General features: G+C 39.0%; 1 protein-coding gene and 1 long non-coding RNA gene across 12 annotated transcripts in view; one reads left to right on the forward strand and one right to left on the reverse strand.

Moving 5' to 3' along the window:
- The window catches only part of ZNF521 (zinc finger protein 521), a 305,760-nt gene that overhangs the window by 141,407 nt on the left and 145,684 nt on the right, over positions 1–18,669 (reverse strand). For 7 of the 9 annotated variants that reach the window (XM_082234759.1, XM_082234755.1, XM_082234753.1 and 4 more), the window contains one exon: positions 18,581–18,665. In XM_082234759.1, coding sequence (XP_082090885.1) covers positions 18,581–18,665 — 85 coding nt within the window. The remainder of the gene's footprint in view (positions 1–18,580; positions 18,666–18,669) is intronic. The other 2 variants (XM_082234757.1, XM_082234754.1) reach the window with 1 other exon arrangement.
- On the forward strand, positions 3,055–18,627 carry LOC309539076. 3 transcript variants are annotated; one of them, XR_014222666.1, is made up of 5 exons: positions 3,055–4,391; positions 4,528–4,592; positions 12,994–13,088; positions 15,983–16,498; positions 18,520–18,611. It is a non-coding gene; the product is annotated as an uncharacterized lncRNA (long non-coding RNA). The 3 variants fall into 3 exon arrangements; XR_014222665.1 differs by lacking the exon at positions 15,983–16,498 and having other exon boundaries at positions 18,520–18,627; XR_014222667.1 differs by lacking the exon at positions 4,528–4,592.

The raw sequence follows: 18,669 nt of genomic DNA on the forward strand, positions 1-18,669 counted from the left end.
CACAGAATGATTCAGTATAAAACCCAGAAGTACAACTAAGACTTCCTCATCCTGGTCATGCCATACAATACGTTCTGGTATATGGAGATTAGAAAAAGTCATGGATAAAGATTTTAGCAAAGGTAAAAGAGGTAGGCCTAAAATGCAGGCATCATTTCAGAAAAGTCAACTACATCCACACAAATTTCAAACTCCATGACTGCATTTGGGTAGAAAGAAAGAAAGAAAGAAAGAAAGAAAGAAAGAAAGAAAGAAGTCAAACTAGATTTCTCAATTTGCGTCTCAAATTAAGAATCCTTTCTTGCTGAGACATGTTTTGAAAGTGCTGGGGAAAGTGACAATAATGTGTTGGGGAGAACTATCAGTTGTAAACACTAACCATTATTCAAAGTGGTATAGTACAGAAATAACAGTTTAAGAAGCCTGATGAGGATTGCTACCACCATTGCAGACAATGTGGTATATTTGGGAGTGTTACACAGCCATTACCAAATTAAGTTGGCGGCAGCCCTCATACAGCTCCTAATATTTGTGGAAACCAAACATTCAAACCGCTCAAACTGGTTGGTTGGGAACTCTTATTGTCACAGAAAGTGCAGCTACAACTTGCTTGAGTGGTACCCGTGGCATTAAGCAAGAGTAATTGGTAAGTCTGAGCCACCTAGAAAGCTTATGGCTGAACTAACCTAAGGTATCTTTGAGGAAATGTGAGATACAAGTATCCCAAATAATAACCACTATTGTACATACAGAAGCATTCCTTGTCTGTACGTAACCAATCCAAATGCAAACTCTTGATTTGATGCCAACTAAAGACTGTTTCATTCACTACATTTTCCATATATTAATATCTACGAACACTGGGAGCAGCCTGTGCAGTGGGGTCCTGCCACGGAGTCACACTCCTGGCAGGGGCATTGCGGCTGCTTACCTTAATGGTGTAGGGTCAGCACTGCGCAGAAGTGCTAGTCTTGCTTCACTGGTGCACCTGCGCAGCCCCATCCCCGCACTGTCCAGGTAAATCACAGTAATGCCACTGCTGAGAGGCACCATCCTGGTCAGCCCTGATGTATACTGTTATGAATTAAGTCCAGTGCAAATGGTTTGTTGCTACCAAAGCTTGGACTGCCTCTTCCATACATGATGGTACAAATGCTCCATATAGATGATCAACATGCCTTTTTTTTTTTAACAGAGATTATGTTTGCGTAGGTAAAAGATAGGAAATTCTCACAGATTAATTATGTAACATACTGTCTTACCATTATGCAGAACAGAGACAAAAAATACCTTTCAAAGTAAGGATCATTGAGTATGTCACTGGCTAATTCCTACTCTATGCTCCTCATTAGCATTACTCTCAAGTTTCTGATTATCATATCCAAAATATTAAGACATAATAAGTACGAAGGTGCACATAATTGGATATTAACCAGAACATACTTGACTGGGCAGGAGGTAGGGCCTTGCTTAAACTAATCCTGATATATATTAATCACCAATTAATGAATGGGTTTCAAATTTATTTTCTATTATAGAACACCTCAGAGTGCCTAAGCTTTTTCTAACAAAATGAATTGGAATAACAGGGTAGGAAAAAAGAATGCTTTAATTTGAGGCTGGCATGAATTACAGGGGTTAGAGTATCTGTGGTTTCTCCCTTTTTTCCTTTTGTTAAAATTAAAATGTAATGTGCCTACCAGCAAGAGGTGAAGATGGAGTGTACAAAGTAGCTTTAAAAGAACATGGTCATGTTGAGGAAGAGCCAAGTACTTACCCGGTGTGTAAAAAAACTGCTCCTGGTCTTCCCCTTCCCCTTCCATTTTTTGCCCCAGCTCCCAAGCAGATGCCATTCAGCACTTTAATGCATATTCACGTGAGTCCTGTTTTTTAAAAATTCTCAGTGCCCATTTAGTGCAGCTGGAAACTGTTTTTGTTTTTTTTAACTGTTCTGGTCCCCTGTCCATATACAAATGTGACAAAGACCACCGTAGAACTAGTGGAGACTGCAACCTGTGCAACCCTTCCTGCTTTCAGGTAGAGCTGGCTTTCTGGAAATGGTCCAAGATAGACACAATACTAACTCCATCAGTTGTAAACAGAGGACGGAAATGGAAGCATGAAAAAATGCTATGGAAGTTATATTTCAATATGTACGTTATTTTGTGATGCAGCTTAGGAAACTGCCCTGAGGGAAATCAAAGGTGAGGGAAGAAGTAGATGCATAACATTTCCTCTTTGTCTCATACTTGGACCCTCCAGCTTGATGCCTATATGTGTGTCAAAATGTCTGCCCTGTGTAAACAAAATATTCTAAGAACCATCACCAAAATTCCTAATGCAAGTACACACCTCTGAAAAAAGACGTGTAGCCATTAGGCAGCATATTACCAATTATTTTTCCAATTAATCAGCAATATACCAAACCAAGCAGGCTGATTTTCCTATGAAGTTTAGAGCAATGTAGCAATGTAAGTATCTGAAAACATTACTCCAAAGCTTAATCACAGCAATTGTATATATAACACAACTGTCTAATCCTCGCTCCAATGGTTGCAAGATTCTGGGGTTCAATTATTTTACATCCACCAAATGCTTGTCTTTTCTCCTCATTTTGGTTTAGTGTCTATATTGTCACAGGGAGTCATACTGTATAAACAACCTAAAAGGATATACGTTGCACAAAAATCTGACTATGAAGAACTAGTAACGATAAAAAAAAACTTTATATGAACTGAAATAATGTAAAGTAGTTTTCTAATGGAAAACAATACATGTTCTGTTGTTGGAGACAGCGTGCCATTGAATAGCACTTGCTCAAAGTCACAATTGCAGAGAGTGCTACTGCACTCAGATCTTGCTTGTGGGTTTCTTGCTTGTGAGTTTAGCCACAGGATGCTGGACCATGAGGGGTCCTTGGCCTAATCCAGCTAGACTCTTTCTATGTCATATCTTCATTTATATACTGTATAGCCACGTATAGCCAAAATAGGCTTGATGCACAAGATCTGGCATTCAATATCCCAAGTTTCTTTTTGAAACCATTAAGCTACCTTCAGGGAAATTAATGTTTTGATCAGAGCAATGGCACAGCAAGAGGAATCTATATTATATTCACACACAATTTTCTAGATCTGATATGAGCCATGCTAAGAAAAGGTACAATAGAAGGAGTGCCAGGGATTCAGAGCAGCTATGGGGAGGGTAGGCCTAGGAAACAGCTCTGGGTGTAGCATTAATCCTTTCTCCCCCAGTTCTACTGCTCCGATCAATTTCAGAATGCCTCCCCCCACCGCAGTAGCTGCCCCAAAGTAACTATAGATACAAAATAAAAGAGAGAGGAAAAACCAGGATCCTTAAACTTATGGGTCATTATCTGTTTTAGTCCTAATAGACAGTAAGTGTGCACTTGCTGTACTAGCAGAAAATATTTAGGGTGGGTATGGAAAGAGTTGCACCTTGACTAATGCAGAGGGCTGTAACACAGAGACCTGAAGTGCTATTATCCTCCTTTCCCCTCCCTTGCAGTCCTTGGTGCTATTTACTTTGGCGTGCGTAACAAGTAAACCCACATTATCCGTGTCTCTCTGGATTCCCCCCCTTAATTTGTTGATCTTAATTTTAGCAAACCTTAAATAAGTGCTTCCTAAAGACAAAGTAAGATATGCAAGCAAGTAGTCCTTTTATCAACAGTTTTGCCACAGAAATACACAAACATTTCAATGGCTCTTCATTAGCAAACAAATCAACAAGTGATATTTTAATGCATGACTTTATTCCATCTCTGTGGGGACCGTAGTTGAGAGTGTGATGTACAGTACAGAGAAAGGAATCATCAGCCACAATGTCCCAGGGCTCTATCCATTGAGGACTTCTCAGCCTCTGCTTAAAGAGTGCATTTAATTGACTGATAGACAGTAGCTTCTTTGTTCACAGAAGACAGCGAAGTAATGGCAGCTTGAAAATCGTACCATCTACAGGGTCTCCTGAGACTAGTAACAGGGGGATATGTGTCAGGAATAAATAAATAATCTAATTATTAAGCCACTTCCTGTCAAGTTAACTCCAATTTGTTGGCTTTTGAAGGCAACAAAACGAGGCATTTTTCCTCATTATGCTTCTCTTTTTATACCACTGGTAATCACAGGCGGATTAAAGGGTGCCTGATTGGTTTTTTTGTCAAGGAACTGAGAAGCAGCCAACAGTATAGAAAAACAGAGTTGGGGTTAGAAGAAATTTCATGCTTGTCTCCTTTCCAGCTCCCTAACAGCCCACACTGCTGCCCCATACAGTGCCGCCAGCTGTACAGCAAATGTGTACCCCTCCAACTGCGGCCTACCAGGCCACAAGCTCCATCCTGAGAGCTGTGAGATGCCTCACAATCTTGGCAGGTAGCTACTGCTGTCATAGGCATAAAATTCTAAAGGTGACCTACGAAACCCCGTTAGCTAACCAAATGCAGCAATATGAGCAGCTGAAGTTGAACACGCACTCCCTCTCCCTCTCTGCCCTGTTTTTCTTCCATAGAAAGCATTTACTGGACCTCAGGAACAACAAGCAATTTAAAAATTACCTGCAACACAAATATTAAGGCAGGTTTAATTTTTTTTGCCTTGAAAGAGAATTTGTTTGCATTTTCTAAAATATACATTCTGCATAATTAATTTTCAAAAGAACCCTGCAAAAATATGTCCTGGGAACCTGTAGTGTAAACAACTTGCAGGAAGGAAGGAACAAAGAGGAAAGCTGACTCAGTACCCTTGAATGTCTTATAATAACTATGTCACCCCACAGAACCCTGTTTATTGTAACTTAAGAGATTCTTGTACTACAGGTGCAACTTCCCTTAGACTACTCATTTACAGTAGTTAGTTACTTCAGTTAACTAAACATTTAAAAATAGAAAATGGAATTTGTACTTGTACAACAGATTGAATCAAGTGTATATAAAAGTACAAATAAAACAGTCATTTGAAAATGATAATTGACTCCTAATGACACAGATCCACAAACAATTTACTACCCTCTGATTTTAAGGGGGCTTCTGGAGTTAGTGGATTTGGAGGGTATCCTTAAAAAGCCCATAATTAATAATATGTGGGAATTTCTTTATTGTTTCTTTTTAAACAGTGAGGGGTTGAAGTTTTTATGTCTTCAAAAAACAAACAACCATAGCAGTCTTTTTAATATGTATAAAAATGTATAAAAATGTGGTCTTTTACATCTTAAGGGTGGTATCCTGCTAAGTTGTACTAGTGTAGAGACATCGAAAACAATGGACTTAAATTAATCATGACTAGCTGAATCTACTGATTTCAACATATCTGAGTATGACTGAGTATGACTTAGTCAGATACTACCCTAGAAATGTTTGGGGTGCTTATAAAAGGATTTTCATTTTATTTGTAGATAAAGGAATGATATATGTATTTTTATTAGTTTCATAGGCACTTTATATTTGTGCATATGAAGCAAACATGAGGATTTATTGACACATATCTCTGGAAGCATCAATGATAAATAGGTTAGATTCACAAATGATCTGTATTAACTAAAAGAAAATCGAGGAAAATGTATAAAGAAAAAAATCGTTTGTTTTCAGCTTTTTTTATTCCACTAGCATCAAGATTTCAGGTGAAATCAAAGCTGTCTATAAACAACCTTTTTTTTACAAAATAATGCCTTTGATCCCTGAATCAGTTGCAAAGGTAGAAAAGACATTTTTATAATCAAAGTACGTGCAAGAATTCTCCTCCAGTAGGCAGTAAGAAAATAGGGCTTTCAGGGTGGCACAAGATTTTAAAATGCAGAGTGTAAAAAAAAAAGTGCTTCCCCTTTTTGAGCTCATTTTGCAATTATTTTTGGTTAAATTGTGCAGATAATTAAAACCTATTCATATTTACTGTCTGCTTCATTGGTACTCTGAATCTGCTTTTCAGTTACAGTCTGCAAATTCCCTCTTTGCACGAATTCATACTAGGCAGTAACACTTCATTTTGCGTAAGTTTTATCTGATGTCCCCACACAGAGCTGCCAGCTGTACAGCAAATGTGCAGCTCGCAAACTGAGGCCTACTAGGCCACAGGCTCCATCCTGTGATCTGTTCGGCACCTCGCTGTCATTGGCAAGCGTTCCTTGCTATCAGTGCAACTGTCTCTCCACACTACACAGAACTTAGAATCATCTGATTATTAGAATTTGTGGTCCACATTCCATTTTATCCTTTATTTAATCTATCCCCAGATCACACATTTGTTTAAATGTTTTGGCTGGCTTACAAATCATGCAGCCATCTGCACAGTAGGTGTAACACCATTTTTTAGACAAAAGTTACATTGCAAATCAACAAAGATAAAGTCATTCAAAAGGCTTTGGTGTTTGATATTCTGCCTGGTTTGCTTGGACCAACTATAAGAAATAAATAGAATTATCTGTAAATCGATGAACATCTATGAAAAACAACACCCAGCAGAACAGAGAGCTTGCTCCATTACCTACGTTAATATCATGACAGCTGAGGAGAGATGACCTGGCCCACTTCTCATCTCTCCTGTACAGATGGCTATTAAAGAGAAAGTATCCCTTTTGTATGGTCCATGTAGAAACCCTTTATGAGCTTTTCAAATACGCCAGCATTGCCCACATGAGGGTAGCTTTCTGTTAGTATAAAACAAAGCAGATTTCATCTTCTTTTCTCCTCAGCTTCTTCTCATGAAATAAACCAAAAATGAACCTAATTTAAAACCCAATCTTGAATTGTGGATTTTACACCTATATCCCTAATGTTACTATTACATTTTTGGAAACGTTATGCAAACAATTTGTATAAAAATGCAACACATAAGTAACTTTCCCATGTTAAAAGCAATATATAGAGTTTCCACTCTTTTACCTCAAACTCTATTCATTTAATAGGTACAGTATCCATTTTACCACTTTGTACCATAGTCAATTTATAAGTGGGCATAATCCAGTATATCTAAAAGTGTACATAATTGGCTGGTATAAAACAATCCTCTTTCCTTGGCACAGAATCTAACAAATTTGAAAGTATACACACACGTGTTTTGTTTGGTTTTAAATTCTGCAAGTTATATTATTTGGGAGTTAAGACACACTGAATAAAAATAGAGACTAAAGGCAGATAGGAATTTGTTACAGGCACTTAGAGACCACAGATGAAGACTAAGCTGGACCTAAGTAAGTCTAGCTCACTCAACACAGCTCTCCCCCCCCCCATTCAGTCTAACCTGAAAAGCAAGGGAAACCTTGTCTGCACCGAACTGGAGAAACATATACCTGTTGGTGTGCTGAGGTTGAAAAAACGACTCCAGGTGGAAAGTGGAAGTTACCCTCTAGTCTCCTAGCTCTCTGTCCAGAAAGGGGAGTCTGCAACTCTTAGGATGATTTCTTCATCCTAAAAATTCATTCTTCCTGGTGCCATAGGACAGACCCAAGTGGGGATGGATGGACCAGCCTAAGTCTCTTGCATGCTAGTGCTTCCTGTAACAAGCTTTCCTCTATGAAAGAAAGCACGTTCCCCTCATTCTGCTTCCACACCCAAGCTTTTCCATCCCACAGGCCCTTTTTTCCACACCTGCTTTACCTGTCCAAACATTCAGCAACTGACCTCACCTTGCTTTTCTGAGTTACCATTTTGCCTTGCTCTTCAGGACCAAACAATATGTGTTCATGTTTTTTAAGCACATGTTTTCAGCTATAAAGCGGGGCTTGGTGGGTTACCATTCTATACTAAAAAGGACCGCATGGGATAGGGGAGCGTATCTTGCTTTACATTTGCCAGGTCAGTCTTAGATTCAGAGCCCAGGCTGGGAGAATCAGCTCAAAGCAGGAGAAAGTGGCAGATTAAGGGGAGAGTAGGGTGTGTGTGTTTCACTCCTCTCCCTGGTATTTATTTTAGTCTACCCTACTTTATAGCTAAACAGGCAAGGGCATGATGGGTAAGCACATACTCATTGGGTTTGACCGTCCATCAGGCCCCTCAGCCTAACCATGCAAAGATCCAGATTCTCTCTCTCTCTCTCTCTCTCTCTCTCTCTCTCTCTCTCTCTTCTAGCAGGCATGGAATCCCTCCAGTGAGTGACACCATGCGCGGCTGCAAAAATGAGCGCTTTTATTTGCCTTGTGAAAAAGCATGCCATGTCTGTTAAACATGGAGTGTGTTAGAAATGTGAAGGAAAGGAAACAAATCAAATACATATTTTTTAAAAAGTGTGATAATTGAATTTTATGTTTGACTAATCCCTTTCATGAAAGAAAACAGCAGAAGCAATTCAGCAATGTGAGAAGTTTGAGGGCAGGGGAGGCAGGGGGAGTAAATATAACGTACATGTAAGGATGTGGGAGGAATCCGTTCAGTCTGCTTTTCAGAGCAGACTGACCTGAATCAGAATGCAATTGTCAGTAGGATTATTCATTTCCCTGGATGCAGTGCACCCCAAAAGATATATTTTGTATAAAGCAATGTATAAAATTCACGTTTTAGGGGAAATGCTTTGAAAAATGCATATTTAATGGTAAGAATAACTACAAGGTGCTTAAATTTTACATTTGAATTTTTCATGCATTTTTTCGGGGAATTGCCCAAAAACAGGCCAGGACAAACCTATGATTGAGCAAAACAAATTATATAGGGCCAGGAAAGAGCAGTGATGAACTGCAGTGGGAGAACTTTGGACTTGGTTTTTCAAAGAGATACATTGGGTCAAGGAGCTGGTTTCAGCTTTAAGTTTATCCATGGTTAATGATATTCACACATGGACTGATGAGTAGATAAGGAGACAAAATCATAAGCATATTTGTGTATATGTTTTCATTTGTGAGATACTGTTACACATTAATAGCTAATGAAAAATTTGCTCTTGGGATCCTAGAAGATGTTATAGTTTCATCATTATATTGTATTTTTATTCAACTGGTTTATCCAATAGGTGTCAAACGTTATTTTGCTGTGTCATTGAATGCAAGACAGTAGAGAACCCAGATTATAGTATTTTTATATTGGCAGTGTCTTGAGCCATTGGCACAGTTCAGGAATAAAAAGAAACCATGGTTAACCCACCATGGTTTCCCCTTATAAGTTCAAGTTCATGCTGTTCCCTGACTCCTTCATTAACGTACATGAGCTCAAAATTTCTGCTCTCAGTTTCAAATTAACCACAGGTCCCTACTACACTGAAACTCAGGGAGCTGTGTTTTGCTTAAATTATGGCTTGGAAAAATATATGGTTTGATATTCCACAGTTTGATAAACCACAGTTCCTTGAGTTTGGGCATCATGAGTAATTACAGTTAGGTCTAAAGTGCTGGCTAAAGCTTTCAGTCTCTTCTCGACACACATGAAGCAGGAGTATGAGACCCTGAGTCTCATGTATGGTTGTTCTTGTAATGGGAAGCAATGTGTTCCTGATATGTCTGAGCTCAGCCAATGAGTAACCAGGAAGGTCCCTATTGGAACCACTAGTGGGTCTTGAGTGATACACTGCTTCCTTTTGCAAAACTTATTTTACTTCTTAAAAACATTAAGTATTTGCTGCCAAACAGGCTGTAGCTCCCACCGTATCTGAAAGCGCTCTAGCTACTTAATCTACAGTGGTATGGCAGAGTGATGGTACTCACTTGACCTCTGGCAAGCTCTGTCGCTGCTACTTACCAGGAGATAGAGGAGGGGGCAGAGGAGGAAGCAAGGTCAGTATGGTGCAAATGCACCAGCAGACCCAATCCAGTTCTAAATTTAGACCTCGTCTCCCCCTCTGCATTGCCCTTGCCCTTCTACCTACTGGTAAGCAGCAGCAGCAACACAACCAATTGGAGGTCAGGGGCGTGTCACTGCTCCACCTTGCCATCTGCTACTGATAAATTGGTATAAAATGATGTTCAGATTTTAGCTTACAACTTAAAGCAAACATTAATGATTACATTGAAAAAATATTGATGGCCAAGTGAACATGCTATTAATGCAACTGTTTTATATCTACTGATATAAATACAGACACGCACAAATTACTTATACAAAGGAAAGTAATGTGGAAGGGATGGGATAAAGCTATTTTTAAAAAAGCTCAGCATATCTCATCACCCAAACTTTCTCTTCATAATTTTTATTGCTTATAGGACCATAGTTTGGTTTTGATAGTCAATACAAGCAGCAGAGAATCTCAAAGTCTGTGACTTCCCCATCCCCTTTTATCATTCCCTTTGTCAGTCTGATCTGCCATCAGTTGTAAATGTGCTTCTCCGTTGTGCACAGCCAGCGGCTTGCAATTTTGCTCCCTGCATTTTATGAAACAGTTGTCTGTGGCTCTTTGGAGATTCACGTGCTGGCTACAATGCCAGCCTCCATGGTGCTGGAGCTTTCCTTCTGACTAAAAAAGGCTAATTGGCAGTTGGTAATTATTGGTCAAAAATTATCAGACTGAAAAAAATTAAGCCTTCACAAAATAGTTCCTGGCAATATCACTTTGCATTATCCGATGCCTAATAGGGCTTTATTCTGAGCACTTACAAAGTTGCACTTCAATTGTTGGATCTCATAACTTTATATGGAAAGATTCCTTTCACTGCATTAAAAAGGCAGGGGTTTGATTCTCATCCATTTCATCTCAGTGTAGTAAGAGGGAAGTTGCGGGGTGGGGGTGGGACATAAAGTAAAAGTCACTGATCTACGTTTTTCCAATTTTAAAAAAATCAGTTAAAAAATAAACACTTCTGCCCAGGGGTCAGCAAACTTTTTCAGCAGGGGGTCAGTCCACTGTCCCTCAGATCTTGGGTGGGGGGGAGGACTATATATATATATATATATTTTTTTGGGGGGGGATGAACGAATTCCTATGCCCCACAAATAACCCAGAGATGCATTTTAAATAAAAGCACGCATTCTACTCATATCAAAACACACCGATTCCCGGACCGTCCGCGGGCTGGATTTAGAAGGCGATTGGACCGGATCCGGCCCCTGGGCCTTAGTTTACCTACCCATGCTTCTGCCTATGCCTGAAGCATCTTTTTTAAAAGAAAAGAAAGAAACAAAAACTTTCTGCACAAATAGATAAATAACACTGGCTTGGAACCACAAGCAAAATTGAACAAATGGGAGTGTGCTTACTGAAAATTCAGGACATGGTAGGATTACTGCACAACTGATATTTTTACGGCATTCTTACATTTAAATGACCTTATATAAGCAGTATTGTGGCGTTTCACTTTGAAAAATCACATGGAGTAAATATCATTGATTTAAATATGCTTATTTCTGTCTTGAAGTAACTTGAGTCGTAGAATGTGGAATAGTCTTCAAATCATATAAATCAATGGAACATAGGTGCAAGTAAGATTTGCATAAACTGCATGGGGAAAATACAGGCTAATTCGGAGTTCTGCATAACAGAAGTAGTTTAAGGGTTCCATTGAACTAAGCCATATTGAGAGCAGACCCACTGAAATCAATGGACTTTGTAATACAATGCAATACAATGCAATACGATGCAATATATAAAATATAATTAAAATCACACAGCATCCAGAGTGGTGCATTACAAATGCTACAACTGGCAGTGGTCTGCCAAGGGCCTCAGCAATGTTCAAGTGGTACATGGGGGAAAGTGTGGGAACCACTGGTCAACAGACAAGATACTGCATTTTCATTTTTTGGTGTCTTTTTGCTTCTAATGCCTGCTGAAATCATGGCTATTCATTCAGGCATTTACAAGATGTTTGTGTACTTAGATGGGGTACTAAGATGTAGTTGGCTGTGTCTTAGAGGCTGTTGCTCTAATAATCTGTTTTATGTTATCTTGCTTTATTGTATGATTGCAATTATTAAACGCTTGTGATGGTTTTAAACTGTTTGTTATACACCATCTTGAATAGAGTGGGCTAAATATTTTAAATAAAAATACACACACCCCCCAAAATAATTCTTCCACCAGCCACATTTTTGCCAACAAAAAATATTGCCTATCTTGTTTGAAAGAATAAAGCAGTTCACAGTATGCTGGGAAGATAATGCACTTGGATTTAAAGTGATTAAGCAGCACTGACTTCACATTAAAATCCAAATGCTACAGCTTAATTGTAGATTTTTTATTTGTACATAGCACTTTCTCCCAAGTTCTCAAAGGATTTCCCATACATTATCACAGTAAACGTCAAATTAAATCTTTACAGAAGGGCAGCATTATAACCCCATGTTACAGACAGTAGGGAGAGGTGCAGAGGCTGATGGAAATATGTTGCCTAAGGCCACCCAATGAGTACAGGAATGAGATGGATTTGAACTATGGGCCTCCAGTCGCTTAGAGCCTGTGCTTCCTTGTTTTGGCTCCTTGGTAAGAGCCCACACTGAGGAAGGCATAAGTATGTTTTTCCATCAACACCTTCACCATGATTCTCAGCCCTTTCCTGAACAATTTCTCCAGTGATCGTTTGATAAGTTGGCTATTTATCTCCTGAATGTTGGAAATTAGCATTATTTGCATTCTCTCCTGGTTCCAATTCTTCCATTCCTCTATGACACTATTTCCTTCTTTGCACTTATTGCTTATAAAACCTTTTTATCCTTATAACCGATCATTCCAAAATAAGTGTCCTCAAGGCAGCCATGCTGTCTTCCCTTATTTCTCTGAGCTTGAAAAGGGAAACATTTTGTTTGTTCCCTGGAATGTAAGTCTCCTTTTTTTTTTTTTGCCCATGTGGGAACTGCACACCCTTAGGAGAACAAGTTGCATACATGGGTAGCAGTGTAGTGGAGGAAGATCAAAAGTTAAACCATAAAGAAAAAGGAATCTGAAAGGTTTGTTATGCCTCTGCATTTTTGTTATGCCATTGCACTATTCTATATATTACGACACAATGCAGAATGTGCTGTTTCTTCCTTTTAGATATTACTGTTATGCAGGGCCTTTGACATGGTGCTGCCCAACACAGGCAACCTGAATACATCAATGCTGTTGCATTTCATTTTTTATTTTTTAGCTTCTGCTGCCATTGACACTGCAGTAGCAGCAACATCACTGCTGGGCCTCCAGGGAGCATTTTAACAGCTGGTGGACAGAGGTGCCATTTTAAATGTAAGCCAAGCTTGGCCCCCTAGATATGAAGGCTGTTCACCACCTTCATTTATCCGAAATGCAAAGACACATAATTCATTTATGTAGACAATGTATATAATTGATTGATTGATTGATTGCATTTATATCCCACCTTTTTCTCCAGTGAGCTCAAGGTGGCACACATGATTCTCCCTCATCTTGTTTAATTCCCGCAACAACCCTGTGAAGTATGTTAGGCTGAGTCTCAGTGACTGGCCCAGGGTCACCCAGTGAGCTTCATGGCCGAGTAGGGACTTGAAACTTGCGTCTTCCAGGTCCTACTCTGACACTCTAACCACTAAATCACACTAACTCTCTTCTTATTTATACCACTTCTGATTTTGAAAGAAGTATCAACACTGTTGATTTCATATATCTTTGGGCTGAAGCATTACAATTTGGGTAACTTAAAACAGCAGGTGGCCATTGCAGATGGATCTGAACTTGGGTCCTGTCAAGCTGTATTGCTGCCCACCCACTGCCAATACGAGGGGACAGTGGTAAATGGCGTTATAGGCAGGTTCTGATGAGGAGGAGTCTTCTGAGCCCTGGGTGCCCTCAACCCTGTAAGACAGCTGGTGCGAGGTCTGCCATTATAACAGTCTTTTTTGGAAGGTTCTCCAGAAGGTTCTTCTACCTGGTTTGTTCTAAATTATATTAAAGTCAGTGTTCTCAACCACTCTGCACCACTCTTAAGCGATAGGCTCACATTCCCCATCTACCCTGTAGACCATTTGTGCTGACAGGTTACTTTGCCATGACTAAATAGAATGCTCATTAATATGCTGTACTTAAGAGTCAATGTAACAGAGTGACTAGATCACATATTCTGGATGTGAGAGACCCAGGTTCAAAACTCTGCTTAGCTGAAAAAAAGCTCTTTGGACTTAGCATCAGGCAGCCTAGAAGGTTGATCTGAGGTCCTTGAAGGAGATGATACAAACCACATTACAAAAGCATAGTTTAGAGAACTAGTGGAAAGATTAACAAACAAACAAACAAGCAAACAAACAAACAAACACAAACAAACAAACAGACTGAAGCCAGAAGTCTAGAAACTCTCAACTCTACATGGGTGTGACATGTCAGCAGCTAACTCAGTAATTAGGATGGCATTTTTTTAACCAGAGACTTTGGGTTCCCCCTTCGTTTCTTCTCACCGTGCATCCTCAGTGCAGCTCCAGAGGGCTGCAGGACATTCTGCAGGGGTGAGGAAAGGAGGGTGAACTTCCATTGAGGAAGCAGAATGGCAACGTTGGATGCAACCCATTGTGTTTTTCTTTCTCGTTTGCTGATACAAACTTTATTACCAGTTAATGTGCTAAAATAACATTTATAGACCCTGCTGATCCCAGAAACAATATATGGACTTGCCCGTTGTGTTTTCATTTACCTATATTAATATGACAGTATTGTGTGTCATATATATTAAATCACATATATCCCTCTTTTTCATTAGTTAATGTTTAGTGATAGACCTGTTGGCAGCACTCTTTTAATTCTTGTGTATTCTTGGTAATGTCCCAGAAATGTAAAATAATGTAAGGAAAGAAGAGCCAGTGGTGGCGGTGCAAAAGTAATGGTGGCAGAGAGCAAACAAACAAACAGACAGACAGATAGTACCATGTGGAATGAGTCCTAGCATATAAAATCACTAAAAACTCATTTTCCTGTATTCAGGTTTTCATACACTCTCCAAAATAGAACTATTACAGGTTGTTAATTCTTCCACATCCTTCTTACTCAAGATGCAATATGAGTGTTTTTAATCAGGGATGCATCTCAAACACTGACATCCAGCATTACTTACAGTAAATACAGATTATCAAAGCATGTTCTGCAAATCACACTGTGCTTTGTGTGATAGAATTTCCCCCACCCTGCTTTCTGGAATGTTTTTATAGCAAGCCCACATAAATCTGTGTCACTATGGTTATGGCATGAAGCAATATCATGCATGACAATCAGCCAGGGGAAAGCACCTTTTTCCCATTCTATGTTATCAAACTTTTAAGACTATAAGGTATGTGGGGCCACTTTCAACATTAGCATTTTTTGTTTTCACAACTTACTCTTGCAATGAAAATCCTTACTGCTGGAAAAACATTTTAACTATGTCTACTCATCAGATCTGGCTATGACAAGAATCCTAAAAGTGCCTTAGCACACCAGTTTCTAGCAAATAGGCACAAATTCTCCTGAAGTTACAATGAGAGTGACTCCCATGAACAAAATTTGTAACAACAGAAGCAACTTCCAATGTTCACTCAATTCTTATTTACCCTCTATCAAGTCACATTGCAATCTGGCCTGGTCTAGCTTTACCTGCTATAGAAGAAAACATCCTTGTTCTCTACCAAATGATTATAGGCAGGTGAAAAGTGGGAGGCAAGTAAACATACCCTAGGAGACTATGTGACATTCCAGAATAATCCCTTGCCCACACAAAGAAGTGACAAACTTCTTATTGTCAAACGTTCTTTATCTGTTGCTTGCTGAATACCTCATTAAAAATAACCAAACACTGAGATCCAGCTGAAAAAATGGGAAGAGTTGTCTCTGTGTGTTTATGATTCTTTTTGCAGCTCCCAACAAACTATTTTCAGCTGTAAGTTCTAACTATTTTCAGCTATAAATTCGTACTATTTTCATTCCGGTTGAAGTTTTCTAAATCATCCCCCCAAATAACTATGTATAAGCGCAACGACGGGCAAAATGACTTCTGCTCCTTAATGTTCTGGTGCATTTCAGGAAGCAGTGCCACAGAACAATGTTTCCTAGACTTTTTGAGCTAAACTGATTATACTTTATGCACTCCCAAATCCAGTACCAGCCACATGTACCAAACTAATGCTTTTAATTCTGTGCTACAGCCTGCTGCTGCATGCAAGGAACTATGGGACACTAATTTAACACTGTTCATGAGTAACCATCAGTTGGAGGGAGAAGGTCGCGAAGGCCAACGCTCAGAATTATATCAAACTCGTAAGCGAGGTTAAAAGCAATTTTAAAAGGTTTATTTGGCTATGTTTGAAGCAAGAGGAAGAAGAACCAGTAGTTGGTCCTCTACCTGGAGAAGATGGAGAAATGTTATTGGGTGACAGTGAGATAGTGGAGCTGCTCAACACCTACTCTGCCTCTGTCTTCAGTCAAAAGGAAAGCACAGCTCAACCTGGTGATAACAGAATGAACGATGCAAAGAGGCAGCTGCAGCCCAAGATAGGAAAAGAAGTGATAAGGGAACACGCAGCTATTTTAAATGAATCAAATATCCAGGGCCTGATGAGCTACACCTAAGGGTGCTAAAGGAACTTGTGGATGTAATCCCTAAGCCTGTCTATAACCTTTGAGAATTCTTGGAGAACAGATGAGGTCCCTGCAGACTGAAGGCAGGCAAATGTTGTCCCCATCTTCAAAAAGGGATGGGGGAAAAGACCCAGGTAACTACCGAATGGTCAGCTTGCCATCAATAACAGGGGGGAAAATCAGCTGAGAGTGAGCCATTGCTGCTACAACATCTGATAGGCCCAGCTCTACTACTACATTATTCATCTTCTCCATCCTGCTCCTTATTCTTTTAAATCTGGAATTGCAGTTATCTACAAAATCATTTCTGCTAAGCTCTGTGCGTTTGCATTGCTTCTTTGCAGGATTTTCTGATGCTTCTTGCCTTCCATTGTGTGGAATTTTGGGAAGAAAACACACTGAGCGTGACAGGATTGTCCCTCACAATCATGCTGCATAGGAAGTGTTCATAACCCTGCTAGGGCTTATCCAGGAATGAAATTCTTGGTAATACAGCAGCAGTGATTCCTGCTACTGGGTCACTGGGCCAACCTGAGTGGGTCCTAATTTTAGCAAAGGTGAAGTAGGCCACCTCAAGCCTCTGACTTGGAGGCACATTGAAGAGGAGCAAACTGAAAGTTACGGTAGTTTATATCCAGTACACATCCTACTTACGGAAATTAAGGAGCATTACCAACAGGTCCATTAATTTAAGTGGGTTTATTCTGAGTATAACTGAGTTGGCTACTTATTATTAACTTTTTTATCACCATGTCATTTGGACTTCCTTGCACAAACACTAAATTCCTTTGGCCATCTCTCGCTTATATTGCCAGTGCAATTGTTTTTTAATGGATACACACATAATATGACTCATTCTTAATACCATTTTGACTTCAGAACATTAATTTTAAAAAATTAAAGCTCACATTTAACTCCTGAAAACTTTTACTGAATTTTACTTTTAGGCATTGACACTATGATTCTAAGGTTTCTAAGATACTTTGGCTTCAATATGATTTACTCTCTAGTAAGCATGTTTAGGATGAAGCCAAAGTTGTTGTTTTTTTAATTAAACTACAACAGCTGGAGAAGAAGCATATTGAATTAACCAACAACCTTTAGTAAGTATGACAAAACTACATGAGAACATGTGTAAAAAATAGTTTAGAACATCAAGCCAGAAATTAAGCAACTTTGTAAAACAGCTCAAAGGAAATAGGTTTTGAATAAATGAACATGCAAGAAGTTCCCATTTTTCTAAGACATTGAAACAAATAATGTAGCAGTACAAAGCCAATGATTCTAATGCCTGCTCTTTGCCAAAGGAATTTCTTAGAAATAGGCAGTAACAAAAGGCAATATTGTTTTATTAGCAGGCAAAAGATGTGCTTGATAAATTTAATTGGCTTGCAGAACGCTTAGCGTTATTACTAAGTGGTAACCAAATTAAAAACATAAATATAACCCAGGGGAATAAGCAAATAATGGCAAAATATGATGATTCAAAGAAAATGCTCAGTGCTTTCATATGGTATTTCCTAACTTCAGCCGTATTATAAAAGCAAATTATCATTAGAAATTGTGACTGTAGACTCTAAATACTATCAATAACAGTGCTTGAGCTTTGACTCAATTAAATATATTATTTCATTTTGTAGAGACCCATTCTGGGTTGTTTTCAAGCTTTTAAATACTATGTATATCCCTGTTTTATGGCAATTTGAATTATTTACGCTTCTTCGTGACAAAACTCACAAATTCTGGTGTTGGTACCAAGGTGCTTGAGCAGCACTCGGTAGTGTCATTAGCATAATAACTTCTGAAATTAAAACCTGTCTAAAACTCTGTGGAAAGCTAACAACCAGTTCATTAACCATTCCTGTTAGTTGTTTTCAATAATGCAAAAATGATTAGAAGTTTAATTTGTTAATCACCTGTGTTTTGACTGGCAGTAGTATATGAATCTCTGCAGAAGTCTAAACTAGCCCTTGCAGAAAATAAAACATGCTAATGCTTTATTAGGCCTAATAATATATTTTTTTAAAAAAGATATCTATCACACCTGGGTAAATCATTGACGGTTGCACAATTAATTTCTCCTTAACTCTGTTTAAATTTACAGGCAATGAGAATACAGCTAGGAGAGTCTATCTATCATCAACAAGATTTAGTACTTCACTCACCAATCATGTGATTTGCAACATGAACCTGGATATCCCACTCATTGTAGAAAACCATCTGGCACTTGATGCACTGATAGGTCTTCTTCTAG

The sequence above is a fragment of the Podarcis vaucheri genome, assembly GCF_965113315.1.
Source record: "Podarcis vaucheri genome assembly, chromosome: 8".
NCBI classification, from domain to species: domain Eukaryota; kingdom Metazoa; phylum Chordata; class Lepidosauria; order Squamata; family Lacertidae; genus Podarcis; species Podarcis vaucheri.